This window comes from Sarcophilus harrisii, chromosome 3, assembly GCF_902635505.1.
Source record: "Sarcophilus harrisii chromosome 3, mSarHar1.11, whole genome shotgun sequence".
NCBI classification, from domain to species: domain Eukaryota; kingdom Metazoa; phylum Chordata; class Mammalia; order Dasyuromorphia; family Dasyuridae; genus Sarcophilus; species Sarcophilus harrisii.
The window spans coordinates 563,929,650-563,945,182 of record NC_045428.1 but is presented as its reverse complement, the minus strand read 5'-3'; the positions used below and the strand labels follow the sequence as shown (position 1 = coordinate 563,945,182).

At 40.8% G+C, this 15,533-nt stretch overlaps 1 protein-coding gene across 1 annotated transcript in view; it reads left to right on the top strand.

The window, feature by feature from the left end:
• MICOS10 (mitochondrial contact site and cristae organizing system subunit 10) overlaps positions 1 to 2,267 on the top strand; it is a 123,868-nt gene extending 121,601 nt beyond the window's left edge. The window contains exon 5 of the mRNA XM_031962737.1: positions 2,026 to 2,267. Coding sequence (XP_031818597.1) covers positions 2,026 to 2,034 — 9 coding nt within the window. The 3' untranslated portion in view covers positions 2,035 to 2,267. The remainder of the gene's footprint in view (positions 1 to 2,025) is intronic.
• Positions 2,268 to 15,533: the final 13,266 nt, after the last annotated feature.

Below are 15,533 nucleotides of genomic sequence, written 5' to 3'. Positions count from 1 at the left end.
TCTAGTTTTACAACTAGTTTTGGTTTTGTACAGGTGGGGAAATTGAGGCAGTGAGGAATTAACTAACCACCTAATAGCCATTTAAACCATCTCTGGTAATTATGGGAATAGATACACTGCTAGATCCACAAGGAACCTTAGAAACTATGATGTTTGAATGGGGGGAAAAAACCTGAAAGGGATCTTAGAGGTTCATGGGAATAAACCTTAGAGAGCCTTCCAAGCCTCTCATTTCATAGAAAGAAATTGTGATTTTAAATGGTAAATGGACATATATAGAATCACACAGATAGTTCAGAGGATCATAGATTTAAAGTTACAATAGGTCTCAGAGGCCGTGTTATTTAGTTGCCTTTTTTTAATAGGTGAAAAAAATGGAGGCCCAAGTGACTTACATAGGCTGATGTCTCAGATGGGTGCTGGGGTTGAGCTAGGCCTCAGATCTCATCCCTGGAGTACTGCTGTAGTAACGCTGCCCATCTAAGGATATTCAATCTCCAGATGATGTTAGTGATGGGAACAATTTGGAAAATGACATAGTCATACATTGGGAGGAAATAGGGTACAGTGGAAACAGCTGGATTTGGAAAAGATTTACGTTCTGGTTATTCCACTTACTGTGTGCCCTTGGGAATCATGTTAACGCCTTTAGGCTTCAGCGTGCTCATCTATTAAAGTAATAAATGAAGTGGGCCTGGAAGACCACTAATGGCCCTTCAGCTCTAAATCCTGTCATCTATGACACTGCATACACAAGTATAATTATTTTGGAGGTTTGGTTGGTTTGCCTTTATGATGTTTAATCCCAGTCATTTGAAGGAAGAATGTGCAATGCCTCTCAGCGTGTCACGTTTGGTGATGGGTTAACAAAGATAACTTTTTCCTCCAAAGTGTGGGGTCTGGGGTTCGGCGCCCATGACCACATGGACCTTTGATGAAAGAAAGCATTTAAAGGCAAAAGACCTCCGCCCCAATGTTAAATGGTGTTGAAGGTCGAGTTTTATATTATTACAAGACATAGCAACCCTAACTGTGCATCAGAGGTACCCCTTACATTAATCTCCACAGAAACCATTTCACAAATGTAGAGACTAAGGTGAAAATGGAAAGGGACTCAGTCAGGATCATTTAGTAACACAGTTCCCAGCCCCAGGCCCAGATAGTGAAGCTGGGCTGGCCACTTAGCAGCCTGCTTCCCCCACCATGCTGCACTCACTGACTGAGGGAACTACAGAGCGCTGGAGCAGGAGGACTGGCGTGCTGAGGAGTCTGGCAGTCTCCCCTTCCATCTCACTGAGTAACTTCTGTCCTGTAACGAAGGGTGGTCCAGCTCAGGATGAGGTCATCCGTGGGCCGGGGCTGAGAAGCAACAGAGCTGTTGGCGTGGCACGGAGGCCGAGGACAGGCCGTCCCCCTCCTCCCCTCCCGCCTGGCCATTTTCCTGGCACAGATCCGCCATGTGCTTGGGCGCGAAGAAGGGGGGCAGCCAACGAGGCTTAATTGTTTCAGCTCTTGACACTGGTCCAAGATGTTCTGTCATGGGTAGTGGCCCAAGGGTGATTAGCTGCACAGTGTCTGCTTAACGAGTGGTTAGAGTAGAAAATGTTTTCTGGTTTGTTTTGTTTTTCAGCCAGGCCTGCCCCATTAGAGAATGGCTTTGTTACTTTATCTAACTTCAGGCTTTGTCATCTTTTCCTCTTCAAAAAGAAGGTGATAACTGATTTGAGTCTCAGATGAATTAGGGGCCCCAAGTCTGTAAAAGTTTAGCCAGATCACAAATGGCTGGTGGGGCTTTGTTTTAAATTTTAAAAGACTTGGGAGATCTCGTTCTTTGTGAAGTGAGATGGGAAAGAGACAATGCTTCATTAAAGAAGCTTTCCAGAAATGGGCAGGGCCAGGTCCCAGCTCCTGACTCTGCCGTGGGTCGTGGCCATACTGAAATCCTGGGATCTTGCATGAATTGGGTGGTAGAAACAGTCCGAATCCTGTTTTTGCAGCAATAATCTTAGTGCTCTTGTCTTACAGGAGCAGTGACTTATGACTGAGAACATCCCAGTGGGAGGAAGAGAAATCATGTTTATTCCTCAGGAATATTGAAGTGCCCTGGAGTAAGCTGAAATTCTTCTATAACAATGTTATCAGTAAATGCTTTATACTCCAGCACACAGTTTATGTATTTGAAACCAAGTCTGTTTCTTGTTTTGTATTTTCTCTCTGGAAATTGCAAGAAGAAGGTCTTAGGAGAAATAAATTAAATGAAAATAGGATGAGGTCTTGTGTGTTTCTTACTCTGTTCTGTAAATGCAAGAAGACTGAACCGCCAGCAGCTGTGACCACCTGGTTGAAGCTGCTCGAGCGTTGTCCCAAAACACCAGCTGTTGTGTGTCCCTCCCCACTCATGCCCTGATGAACAGTTTACAGAAGTACTTCCACCTTATACATCTCAGGCCAAGAGATTGCTGCTGCTGCTGGTGATTACAGTGAACAGGATTTGGAAGATGGAGACTTTGCTTTCCCTAGCCTTCTGCTTTTTTCTTAAGCAAGGCATTAAGTGGGGCAATAAATATTGAATCTAATGCAATAAAAGATCAACACAGAAAAGAGCTGGAGCAGGACTGAGATGTACACGGATAACGGGAATTGGACCTAATAGCTCATGGGTCTAGAGAAGTCCTGGATGAGACAGCTGCCAGGACAGACTGGCCCCTTCTCTACCCCAAAACACCAGAGGTTAAGGGACTTGCCCCGAGTCACATAGCCACCATATGTCAGAGGCAAGATTGACCCTAGCTTTTGTTGGCTTTAAGGCTGGCTTTCTTGTCACTACACTAAGAGCCTCACCAAAAAAATACAATACAAATTCAAATATAATCAGTACTTTGGAATTCTCAATAAATATAATGTGCTATATAAATTGTTATAATGAAACCTTACCTCTGCACATAAGCTTCAGCTGCTCTCTGAAAAGTGGGTAAAGAACCAACTCAGACCTCTCCTTCCTGCCTGGGACCATAAAAGACCAGCTCTTTGTCATGTCAGAGAGCCCTCCTTTCTTACACACACAATATCACTGAAGCCCAGCAAGCTACCTGAGAGCATTAGACCATTAATCAAATGAACTGAACACCAATTTTCTACTTTTCTGATGTAATCAGATATCTGATTCTGGTATGGCAGCAACCAGGACTGTTGAGAGAGAATGGGCTTTCCCATTGCCCCCCTAAAAAGATGAAACATCTTGGGACTGGTATTCAAGGTTCTACCCAACCAGGCGCTTCTCCGTTTCCAGCTTTATCTTCCCACTGACATAATCTGTCGTAATCTGTATTCCAGCTCAGTGTCACCCTGTTTCCTGACCTCTTGACACCTTTGCTAATATTGTTTCCCGTGCCTGATATTATCCCTTGTCCATCACTATGCCTTTTGATACTGTCCATCCCCAATGGCCTAGCTTGAATGCTACCTTCCCTATGAAATCGCCTTTCTTCCTTGATTTCAAAGTGAAAATGAACTTTCTTTCATGTTACTTGATTGGTGGGTAGAGTGCTGGATTGGGAGTCAGAATCTAACCTCAAGATACTAACTGTGTGATCCTGGGCAAGTGTCTTCACTTCTGCCTCAGTTTCTTATCTGTAGAATGGAGATCAGAGTAGCATTTCCCTCCCAGAGTGGTTGTGAGGATGTGCTAATACTTGTAAAATGTTTTATAAATCTTAAAATACTATAAAGATACTGTTATTATTTATCAGCATACGTATCATTTTCTCTTCATCAGATCTGAATCTTCTTGATGATGGGTACTGTGCCTTATTTATCTTTGTGTCTTTGCACTCTTCATTTCACACAGTAGGTACTTAATAAATGTGGTTTTGTTGAATAACCTGAAACACTCCATGTAAGAAGGGAATGTAAGGACCTCTTATACTTGCCTCCTTGCTATTAATATTGGAAGTTAATATTGGTATTCCCCTAATTAAAAGTTGTTTTTATTCCATTGTGAGCCAGGCATTGAGAGTGATTCACTTCCAAAAATGACAAAGTGAAAATACAAATTGTGCAATCTTTCTCCAACGCTGCCAGCGAAATCGGGAGGGAAGAGACGCTGCAGTCTGTTCACGGTATCTCTCCATACTTTTTGAGGGCCAGGAGTTCATCCCTGTTAATACTCCATCTGTCAGTGCACACACACTATATCTTCTCATCCTCTGTGATTCTTGACCATTTTGCCAGTTATCACTAATGTGACCTTGGGCACCTCACTTAGTCTCCCCAGGTCTCACTTTTCACATCAATCACATAAAGACATTGGGCAAGATGATGTCTGAGGTCCCTCCTAATTCTCTGGTCCTATAAATTTTGTATGGAAGATCTACCCATTCCACGTACTCCCTCTCATGCTCTCATCATTGGCCTGGATGACCTAAGGTTTGCGGTTTTTGAGATCGCAATGTCCTGTGATTTGTAACTATAGAACTTATCAAAAGATGGTTTTTTGTGTCAGGAAGGTACTTCTAAAGATCCTGCCCAGTGTCCTGACTAGTCGAGCCCAGTTCTGTACACAGTCTTTTCATATGTACTGTTATGAACCGACTCGGTGGATTTCCCGTCCACTTGCATGATTCTTTCATCCTCTTTGTTTTCCCTATTTTTCCTCCAGAGAGGGTGGATCTTACTGAAGAGGGTAATCTTTAGCTTGGTACAGTGAGCACAATAAGTTTTAACAAGAGAATAATTTGTTGTTGACTAGTTCAACTGATGTTGTGTATTTTGTTTCTATCACATTACCCACCATCTAAGCAAGATGCTGTCCAAAGAATGTTGTTTGCTCTTATTCCCTTTTCTCCCTCTCCCCTTCTTTCTCATAATGGATGTAATCACCAAATCAGTGCAGGGCCATTGGCAAAAAGTACACACTTATTCCCTTCAAATGTAATTATCTCTTCGCCTCATGGCTATAAGAGTTCAGCTCTGCCTGATATACCCTTCTGCAAACAAATACGAGGAGCCCGTGACTTTAAATGATAGAAACTCAGCTGGCACAGGATGCTGGAATATTGTGGTGGCGCCCCCAAAATATCCCATCCTGCCAACGTATATAAATATACACACTCTGTGGACACTGTATAATTTAGCCCAGGACAATATGTGTTTTGAACTCATTTAGGTGAATGACTTTGACGTTGCAAGGGGATCACAGAGCACTTTATCAGAATGGAAAGGAAACTTGGTGTGTTGGAAAGGGTATCAGCTCTGGGGCCACTTCTGCCCCTGCTAATTATTCCCTTTGTGCTTTTGGACAAAGCACTTAACTTCTCTGGGCCTCAGTTTCTTTTTCTTTTTTTCTTGGGGGACAGCTCAGTTTCTATACATGTAAAATGAAATTGCGTTTTTTTTTTTTTTTTTTTTTGGCTGAGGCAATTGGGGTTAAGTGATTTGCCCAGGGTCACACAGCCAGGAAGTGTTGAGTGTCTGAGGCCAGATTGGAACTCGGGTCCTCCTGAATTCAGGGGCTGGTGCTCTATCCACTGTACCACCTAGCTGCCCCAAATTGAGGTATTTTTTATCAGATGACTTCTAGGGATCTAATGGCTAGTCTTGTTGCATAAATGTCTTTATTCTGAGAAGTGACTAAAGACTTCTGAAAGTTTTTCCTACTCTAGGAGATGCTTCCTGGCTTCCTTCTAACCCCAGTTAAAATCCCATTTTCTGAAAGAGGCCTTTCCCAATCTTTCTTAATTCCAGTGCCTTCCCATGATCAGTTCCGGTTTGTCCAGTGGATAGCTTGTTCACTATTATGTTTTCACTTCCATTAGATTGTAAGCTCCTTGGGGGCAAGAACTGCCTTTTACTTACCTTGTAACTCCATCATCTAATAATGTAACAAACTTCCCCCCCATCAGACCTCACAGCACTTTTTCTTGTACCTCTGCCTTTATTGTGTTCTATATTTTGAACTTTTCTGATGCATTCAATGTATCCTGTATTTTTTTTGCCATTCTGATATACTTATGTATTCTGGGTAATTATTTCTGTATATCATACATATCCTGCTACCACATGTAAATTCTAGTATGGAGAGACGTACTTCTGTTTTGTAAAATGGTTCAGTGTGAGAATTGAAATGGTTTTATCGGTGTGAACGACATTAAAGGAGATACATCCTAAGTTGTATGGACTTTTCATCTAACCTTCCACTGAAACCTTTATGTGTTCTTTCCTCCATTAGAATGTGACCTCCTTGAGAGTAGAATCTATTTCCATTTTCTTCCTGCATTTCCAGGGCTTTGCACATTAGTGCTTAATAAAGGCTTTATTCATTTCCCCAGTGCCACCTGCAGAGTACCTAGCTACTCGCTGCTTATTGAGTTGAATATAGTAATAATGCCAGCTCAGTATATACAGCACTAAAAAAAAGCTTACCACCCAACAGTGCAGGAACCAGGTAGTCCAAATGTCCCATTTTACAGATGAAAATCTGCAATTTAGAGAAGGCAAAATGATTTACTTAAAGTGACAAAGAGTAAATGGCAGAGCTAGGTCGACCTCAAGTCTAGCCACTGGCTTTAGGTCCAGTTCTCATTCCATTACTTTCCATTGCCCCTTACCATGTACAAAAGCTGGGTTAGCATTTAATGAGCGTTGCATTTCTCATGCAGCTCTAAGAAAAGATCTTCTAGTGCTTGGTATAGGAACTGTCGAGATTCAGGACAGAGCATAACTGTAATTTTGCTTTGAGTTCTTTAAAATCTGTTTACATTTTTTCCTTATATATGTGTGTATGTGTATACGTATATACAACCAAGCTATAATTACATTTTCCTGGTTGTGGTCTAATTTGATTGTACTGTTGACCAGCTGTTTTTGAATCTGACCCAATAAAGGCTGCAAAGAATTTCCACAAGGATGTTATCTATAGCTTTGGGTCAGCTCTCATCTCAAACGACGACTCTGGGGTGGAAGCTGTTTCCTATTGTTTCATTTTGAATTGTGTGGAGGGCTGGAGGTGGAAAGCAGAAAGTAGAAATTCTAAGAACTGGGAGGAATGTTAAGTTTAGATAATCAACTCATCTGGAAGTGATCACAACTTTTTTTCCTTCAAGTCTGCTGTAATCACCACTTCCTCTCAGATATGAAAAGGATCATTTGAGGGTAAACATCGGGGCAGAGCATGGTGGACCCGAGGCAGAAGTTTGCAAATTTACTTATTATGTAGAGCAACATTTTGACCTAAGAACCTAGGACTTCTTAAGAATTAGAAAGAAGGGTCCTTCCACATAACTAGGATTTGAAAAGATTTTAGAGATTATTTTGGCCAATCCCCTCATTTTACAGATTAGCAAACTACTCAGAAACTGATTTATCCAGTATCCAAAAACAGTTACAAAGAAGGATTTGGGACCTTTGTTTATAGGTTCTGAAGCCAATGCAACTTTGCTAATGCTGTTCAGGTCCATTTTCTGCTTTTATAAGTGATCAGAAGGCTGCTATTTGAAATAAATCCTGTGTATGTTACAATGGGAATTTACTGATAAGTATAATCAAAAATAAGATACAGATTCAAGCCTGGTTTGTAATCCTATCTCTCCCTCATTAATGGTGACTTTAGGTAAGTCACTCCTCTGGGACTTTTTTTTTTAATGATAGTTTTTCATTTTTCAAAATACATGCGAAGAGTTTTCGACATTTACTCTTGCAAAACCTTGTTTTCCAAATTTCTCTCCCTCTTGCCCTCCTCTCCTAGAGGGACTTTTTCTTCACTTATAAAATGAGGAAATTAATTAGATGGTAGGCTCTTCAATCTTTCCTATTTCTAACATTCTCTCGTCTTAGAACCTTTTAAGCTCTGACATTGTCTCATCTAAAATTTCTTTGAGACTCATGGTCTCTTTTTAAAAAAGCTCCTTCCCACATTAACAATTATTTTGTGATTCTTGGTACTTTATAAAACTTAGAGATAATGCATTGTTTATGGAATCTGTCTAGGTTAGGAAAAGCGATGTCCAAGACAGGATGACTCTTCAATGCATCCTTGATAACGCCTCATGAGATAATTTAAAATATTTGGAAAGCACCTCAAATTCCCTGCATTTTTCCTAAGTAACACAAGGAGCCACATATTAGTAACAATTTTAATAACCCATTGAAAAGCATCAAAGCTTTAACAAAAACTTGTTATTGGACCTATCTCATTTGTCAAGTGAAGGAATTGATAGACTAGACCAAAGTTGGCAATTATTTCCGAGTTTAAAGACCCCTTTGTAGTAAGAAGAAAAAAATACTGATGTCTTTAAAGGGTAGTAAAATTTCAGTTTCTACTGAGAAAATCCAAAATGACAACCTAATTAGTCACAACAGCATCTCCATGCTTTTGAGAAATAGTCAATTTGTGTACATGTGAGAAACTAGCATGCAGACAAGTGTTTAGTTCTAGATCCTGAAGAGCCTTGCAATAACTTCATGAGTTGCCAGGCATCTGAAAGGAAAAGAAATAAGGACGTAAATGGCACCTACTACGTCATGAGGCACATAAGCTAAGTGCTTTTTTTTCCAGGACCACATAGCAAATGAAGGTCTGATGTCAGGAATGAATTGACCACTTTCTGATCCCAAGCCCAACTGTAGCCACTGTGTGACCTACCTGCCCATTCCCTAGGTGCAAGTGGGTCTCTTCTGGCTGGGTCTTCATCCTGTGCTGCTGTGATCTTTCCAAAATCCTCTCATAGTCTTAAAAAAATTAATAATAAGTATTGAGCAAGCAGTTCTAACAAAATTTAATTTCTCTAGCATTTTAGTCTTGATTTCCTTACATCAACCCCTAGAGGTGAGTGATGCAAGTCTCTCTTTTACAGGTAAAGAAACAGACTTGGCAGAAAGTAAACGGATTTGTCCAAGGTTTTATACACCCACCTTAAAATATTCACTTTTTGGTAGCAAAAAACGATCCAAACTCCAAAAAAATTCAAATTGAAATGAATTAATTGGGATCATAGCTGAGTACATTGTATTATAGAATGGAATACTCTTGCCCTATGAGGACAAATGTGAGGGAATTTAGAGAAATGGGAAAGTTTGTGCAAACTGTTAACATAGAGCTGTATTTTGGGTGGTGGAACCCGAGTTCAAATGCCAACTTTGCCATTTATTTCCTGGCTGACTGAACATTTCACTTGTCTGGGCTTTAGTTTTCTGTAAAAATGCTGAGGTTGAACTAGGTGACCTCAGGTCCTTTCCTGATCTAAATCTTTAGATCCTGGCTCATCTAATAAGCTAGATTAAAATCTAGACTCCCATTTAGTGTTCAGCCCCCACCCTCCCCAACTCAGATGAACAAACCTAAGATCCTACTGTGGGCAAGTCAGAGCCCATGGAGAGAAACGAACATTCCTTGTCATCCCCTATTCTTTCCACCATCTCACACTTTCCATTATCTCACATAAGTTGTAGACAGCTCCAAGAGTTAGAGGACCAGAGAGGGGGCGAGGGAGAGGTTGAGAGATCTACCTTTGTGCTCAAGATCCGGAAAGTCAAGGATGGAGCTCAATTTGACATTTGCCTAGGCACGCCTTCCCTCCAGAAACCAGCATCTGTATATGTGCTTCTTTTCCATCCGACAAAATTTCCAACTGAAGTATTTGTGTGCAATATACTCATTTTTTTTTTTTGCAGTCATCTTTGACTAATTGTTGTGCAAACAATTGAATGGTGTGAAATCACATTAATCAATGTTGTTTCACCTTTCAAATCCATCTTCAGCTGAGATGCAACATGGAACAGTGACCTGATTTTGATTCTGAGTTCAGATGTCACTCTGGGCAAATCGCTTCATATTCTGAGTTTCAGTTTTCTTATCTGTAAAGTAAAGGGGGTGGATTAGATAATTTCTAAATTTTAAATCCTACTTTATAATATAAAGGCAAGACATACCATGTGCACCGTCCAATGTTAGACTCTGAAAATAGACAAAATAATCCTTCCCTCAAAAACCCGAAAGCCTTAGAGCTACCAAAAACATGTATTTTCATTCAATCATTTTCAAAAATCTTCTGCATATACCATAATTCTCTCATGGCTATTGCTATTCCTTGCATTGAAATGGTTTAATTAATATTCTGTCTCTGAAGAGGAAAGCTTATAGGATTGAATGCTAAATAGGAACTGCACTGCTCTGTATCAGGGGGACAAGAAGACAGTAAAATACCTGAACCGTTGTAACAGTCTAACATCAATCCTGTATATCTGCTGCTAGATTCATTTTCCTGAAGTGCCATTTTATTTGTCAGATCTGCTTTAAAAAAAAACCCAAAAAACAAAAAAACTTCACTGGCTCCATCACCTGCCTGGACTCATAGTAAGGCACTTAATAAATGTTTATTGACCGATTGACTGACCAGAGTCGATCTTTCACAAAGTCTGTTTTATCAATCTCTTCAAATCAAGTCAAGAAACATTTATTGGAGGTTCATTATACAGCCAGGCCCTGTGCTAAGTGCTAGGAGTACAAACAGTCCCTGAAAAGGCCTCTGCTCTTAAGGATGTCACAGCCAAAAAACATGCATAAACTTCATACAAATGACACCTGTGGGATAAATTCGAGGCTTGGTGGCTACCTAGTGGAGAGGATACAGGGTTAGACCTGCAGTCAGGAAAAGCTGAGTTAAAATGAAGTCTCCAGACACTAGCTGTATGACCCTGAGCAAGCAACTGAAAGCCCTATTTGCCACCGTTTCATTATCTCTAAAATGAGCTGGAGAAAAAAATGGCAAACCACCCCATTATTTTTGCCAAGAAAACTCCTATCGGGGCCATGAAGATTTGGACAAAACTGGAATGACTAAGCAATAACAAAGTTAGAGGTCAGCTCTAAGGGAAGGCATTATCATTGAGGAGATGGAGAAAGGCTTCTTTTTTTTTTTTTAATGAAAATTTTTTATTTTTCAAAACATATGTGTGGACAATTCTTCAACATTAACCCTTGCAAAACCTTGTGTTCCAATTTCCCTCCCTTCCCCCACACTCTCCCCTAGACAGCAAGTAGTCCAATCTATGTTAAACATGTTAAAATATATATTAAATCCAATATATACATACATATTTATACAATGATTGTGCTGCACAAGAAAAGTCAGATCAAACCAGTGAGAGAGAGAGAGAGAGAGAGAGGAGAGAGAGAGAGAGAGAAGCAAAATAAAATGCAAGTGAACAACAAAAAGAGTGAGAACGCCATGTTGTGGTCCCATGGTTCTTTCTCTAGGTGTAGATGACTCTTCGTCACTGAACAATTGGAACTGGTTTGAATCAGTGGAGAAAGGCTTCTTGAACTTAGCTGGGACTTGAGGCCAAGGAAGTTAAGGGAGAGAGACGAGAAGGGAGAGTATTCTAGACATGGGAAAGTCAGTGAAAATTCAAAGAGGGATGTGGGAGGACTAGCAGGGAGGCCAGTATCATTAGATGACTTTAAAAGCCAAAAGATTTTGTTTTTGTGGAGATAATGGGAAGCCTTTGGAGCTTGCTGGAGGTGGGGATGATCACATGGTCAGAACTGCATTTTAGGAAGATCATTTGATTGCTTACTAGAGGGAGGGATTTGTACTGATTATATTTCCAGCATTTGCTCTCTCTATCCCTGTTACCTTGCCTCTTCTCCCATCCCTCATTTTTAGCCTCCCATTTTTGACAGCCTGATGTCCTACAGACTTCCTAAACCCAGCATTAAACTGTATTCAGTCCCTGGCACTTAATCCCATTCCCTGGTACTGCCCCACCAAATCCCTCTATGTCTCTCCCTCAGCCCATTTCTGACAGTTTCCCTATTCTATGTATTTAAAACACTCCTCTTCCCCACTCCCAACACTGAGCCTCTCCTCTCTGACAGGGTCTAACTCCTGGCACTATCTTGTTATTTGAGGATCCTTTTCCCAATACTGAATCTCTCATCTCCATGACAAGGGACATTTTCCAACATACTTGTGAAGACTCAGAAGTGAATTTCATTTTTTCAAAGTCTTAAGGCTCAACCTTAAACTTTGCCACATCTTAAGGGTTTAGTATGATTTTCTTCAGCCTTAAGTATAGTTCAGTGGAAAAGATGCTGAAATGTGAATGTTCTATAAGTATAATTATAAAGTTCCGAGAAGTTGTATGAAGTGATATCAAATGAAGAAAACATAGTTCCAGTAGCAAACAGCCCCAGTGATTGAAACAGTGTCAATAAATCTCTAAATTCAAATACAACAGTCAAGGATGGTGTCATATTGCCAAAGAAGATATAGGTAGATACATACAGACATAGAGTTAGCTGGCTGGCTGGATGAGTGGATAGATAGTACATTTGTTAAACTCTTATAAAGAGCCCCTTTCTCCCCCACCAAATACCCTTTAGAAGGGAAGGGGAAAGGTAGGGAACAAGCATTTCAAAAACACTATATGTCAGGCACTGTGCCTGATATAATATATATATAATATAAATATTATACTACAGCAACTTAATAAGTAGGTGCTATTATTATCACTGCCATTTTTCACTTGAGAAAACTGAGATATATTCTAATGGACATAGTATGTAAAAGGGAACTGAAAATCAGAGTGTATCTGTGCTCAGGATGGAGAGACAGGAGAAAAGTAGTCCAGATACTCAAGGGCTCAGCTGAGTTTGAAATGAGCATGGTGGTCATGGTACTTTCTTTAATGGAGGTTCTGATAGGGGTTAGCCTTAGTGAGGAATAAAGCCCCTGCATTATGTGAGACAGATGAAGGAGGATCTGAGTGACAGGGGATGAGGAGAAGAGGAGAGGAGGGAGTTTAAGACAAATGGACTAAATTTTTTTTCTGTAAAATATGAGGCGAGGATCTTAGCTAAGAAAGTGAGGGATCAGGAAGCCATGGGAGGTTTAGGGAGTGATGAAAAAGATTTAGAAGAACTACTGTGGAGAATAGGATAGAAAGTTAATAAGGGAAGTATGGAAAAATTGCCTAGCAGCAGTGAGGGCCCAGCTGAGGTTGTGTAACATAAATTTGTAGTGGACCTAGTCAGAATGGGTGTGTGATTTTTCTTTATGTTTGTTAATTCTGTGTAGGATTGAAAGTAGAAATAAATGCTGGGAGTCATCCAAGGCTTACTAATTAGTAATATGATAAAGGAACTAGAGATTCAAAAGAGGAAGATGGTATAGAGTTGAATTGGTTCACCAACGATTCAAAATGGGGAAGTAAAAAGAGAGTGGCTAATACAAGAGAGATTTGATCATCTCATTATCATTGGGGAGTCAAGGGACTGGAGGTCACAGCAGATGAAGAGTAGATTTTTGTGAGGGAAGGAAGGAGCAGTGAAAAGCCAATAGATTGTAGTAGATAAGGAGATTTCTGAATTCTTGAATATGGATGTGGTGAATCTGTGGGTAATAGTAAGATCAAGGGTTGACAATTTTTGTGCGTAGCTGAGGTAGGATGGGAGAGTAGCTCATGGGAAGTGAGCAGGTTGAGGAAATGAGTGATTGGAAAGTTTGAGGGAAAATATGTTGAAGACAAGCATGAAGGAAGGAGAAAAAAGTTGTGAGCCATGTACCGAACTCTAATGGAAAAAGGGAGAGATCTGGGAGGCCTTTAGACAACAGCTACCGAGATTTTGATTGGGAGTAGATGTGAATAACATGAACCTTAAAAGGAAGCGGGATACTGAGTGATGGCGGAAGAGAGAGAACCTGGAAGTGGCCATGGAGAGTAAGGAGCATCCCAAGTCTTGCTGCTATGATCAGTGAGCTGAGAATATGTGAAGGTGCAGCCAGTACTGCAAGGCTGTGTCCTTGGGGGATCCAGGTTTCAGTAATAGCTAGTAGACCAAAGGAGTGGAAGAGAAAAAAGATCAACAATAAAGGGAAGTGTCTTGCCTATGGAACAGGTATTCCAGAGGGAATGAAACTCTGAAGTGAGAGAGTTGAGGGGGATGAAGATAAGGGAACAGGTGATGGGGTAGGAATTGGGGTTTGGAAGATCTGGAGAGGAACAAGGGTTCAGCTATGAAGGGCAGGACAAGGTGGGAGAATGTTCATCATTGAATGGAAGGTACCCCTTTTCCCAGAGGAGGTTGGAGATTGGGCTGAGGCAAGTGCAGTGGGAGATGGGAGGGACACAGAGAGGATGCCCCACTTTATTACTTCTTTAATCCCTCTAGGGTGGAGATTAGGCAGAGAAAGGGCACAAGAGGACATGGAGGGCAAACCCACACAGTGGGTTTCCCCCTTTTTTCTTCCTCTTCCCTCAAAGAACAGCTGAAATAGATGAGAAACCAAGTCAAAGAAAGGATTGATCTTTGCACTGACGGTTCTCTATGTTCCAGTTGGGAGATTGGGTTGATGGCAGAGGTGAAAAATGCCTTATGACTGAAGTTGTCTCTTTGGGGAAGGGAGAAGACACCACGCCTGATCCCTTGCTCCCTTTCCTTAGGGATATACTGTACCTAGCAGAAGACTGAAGGCAGGTGGTCATAGGAACTCATCCTACCTGAGGATGTGAACAGATCATTTCACTTTTATCTTCCTATTTTCTGTTTAGCATAGGACCTAGCCCTTGATAAAGGCATATTGGGTTGGATCAGATCAAAATGTCTCTTGGACTGTAAGAGCCCTGTGCCTGAAGTCAGAGCTTGTCTAAGCTAAAAGGGCTCTGACAGAGAGATAACCTGGTATGTAGCTGACTTTTTTCACAAAAAAAAAAGTGAAAAAATGCTATGTTGTGGTTCACCCTCAGTTCCCACAGTCCTCTCTCTGGTTGCAGATGGCTGTTTCCATCACAAGACTATTGGAACTGGCCTGAATCACTTCACTGACTAACAAACTTTTTAATATGAGACATACCCCCTGGTATGTTGCATTTTTATGTTTCCATATGCAGGTTTCCTTCCTTCCTTCCTTCGTTCCTTCCTTCCTTCTTTCCTTTCTTTCTCCCAAGGTCACACAGCCAGGAAGTCTTACCTGTCTGAGATCAGATTTGAACTCAGGTCCTCCTGACTTCAGGGTCACAGATTATTTTTCTATAATAGAATTCGCGCTGCTTGAGGGCAGGGACTGTTTCATTTTTATTTTTGTGTCTCCAGCACTTAGAATAAAGCCTGGCATATAACAAGCATTTAACAAAAGCTTGTTAATTGAGGATATGGCTTCCTAAATGTCACTCATGCTTAGTGAATTGTTTAATTGAATATGTCCAATCTCCTAATTTTACAGAAAAGGAAACATGCCCATAAAGGTTAAGTGCCTTTTCCAAGGTCACAAAACAAGGAATTGGCAATACAAGCATTAGAACTCCCAGTCTCCTGAGCTCCAACTCAGTGACTTCACTACCCCACAAAGACCAGAGTTCCAGTTTCATGTGTGACCTTTGGAGATATATTTATGTGACATTAAACAAGTCCCTTTTCGAGACTCAGTTTCCTCATCTATCAAACAAAAATAACCCCACTTGTTCCACTTACTTTGCATTCAAAAAAGATGAAATTCATAAATTGCTTCAGAAACCTGAAACTATGACTAGGACAGTGG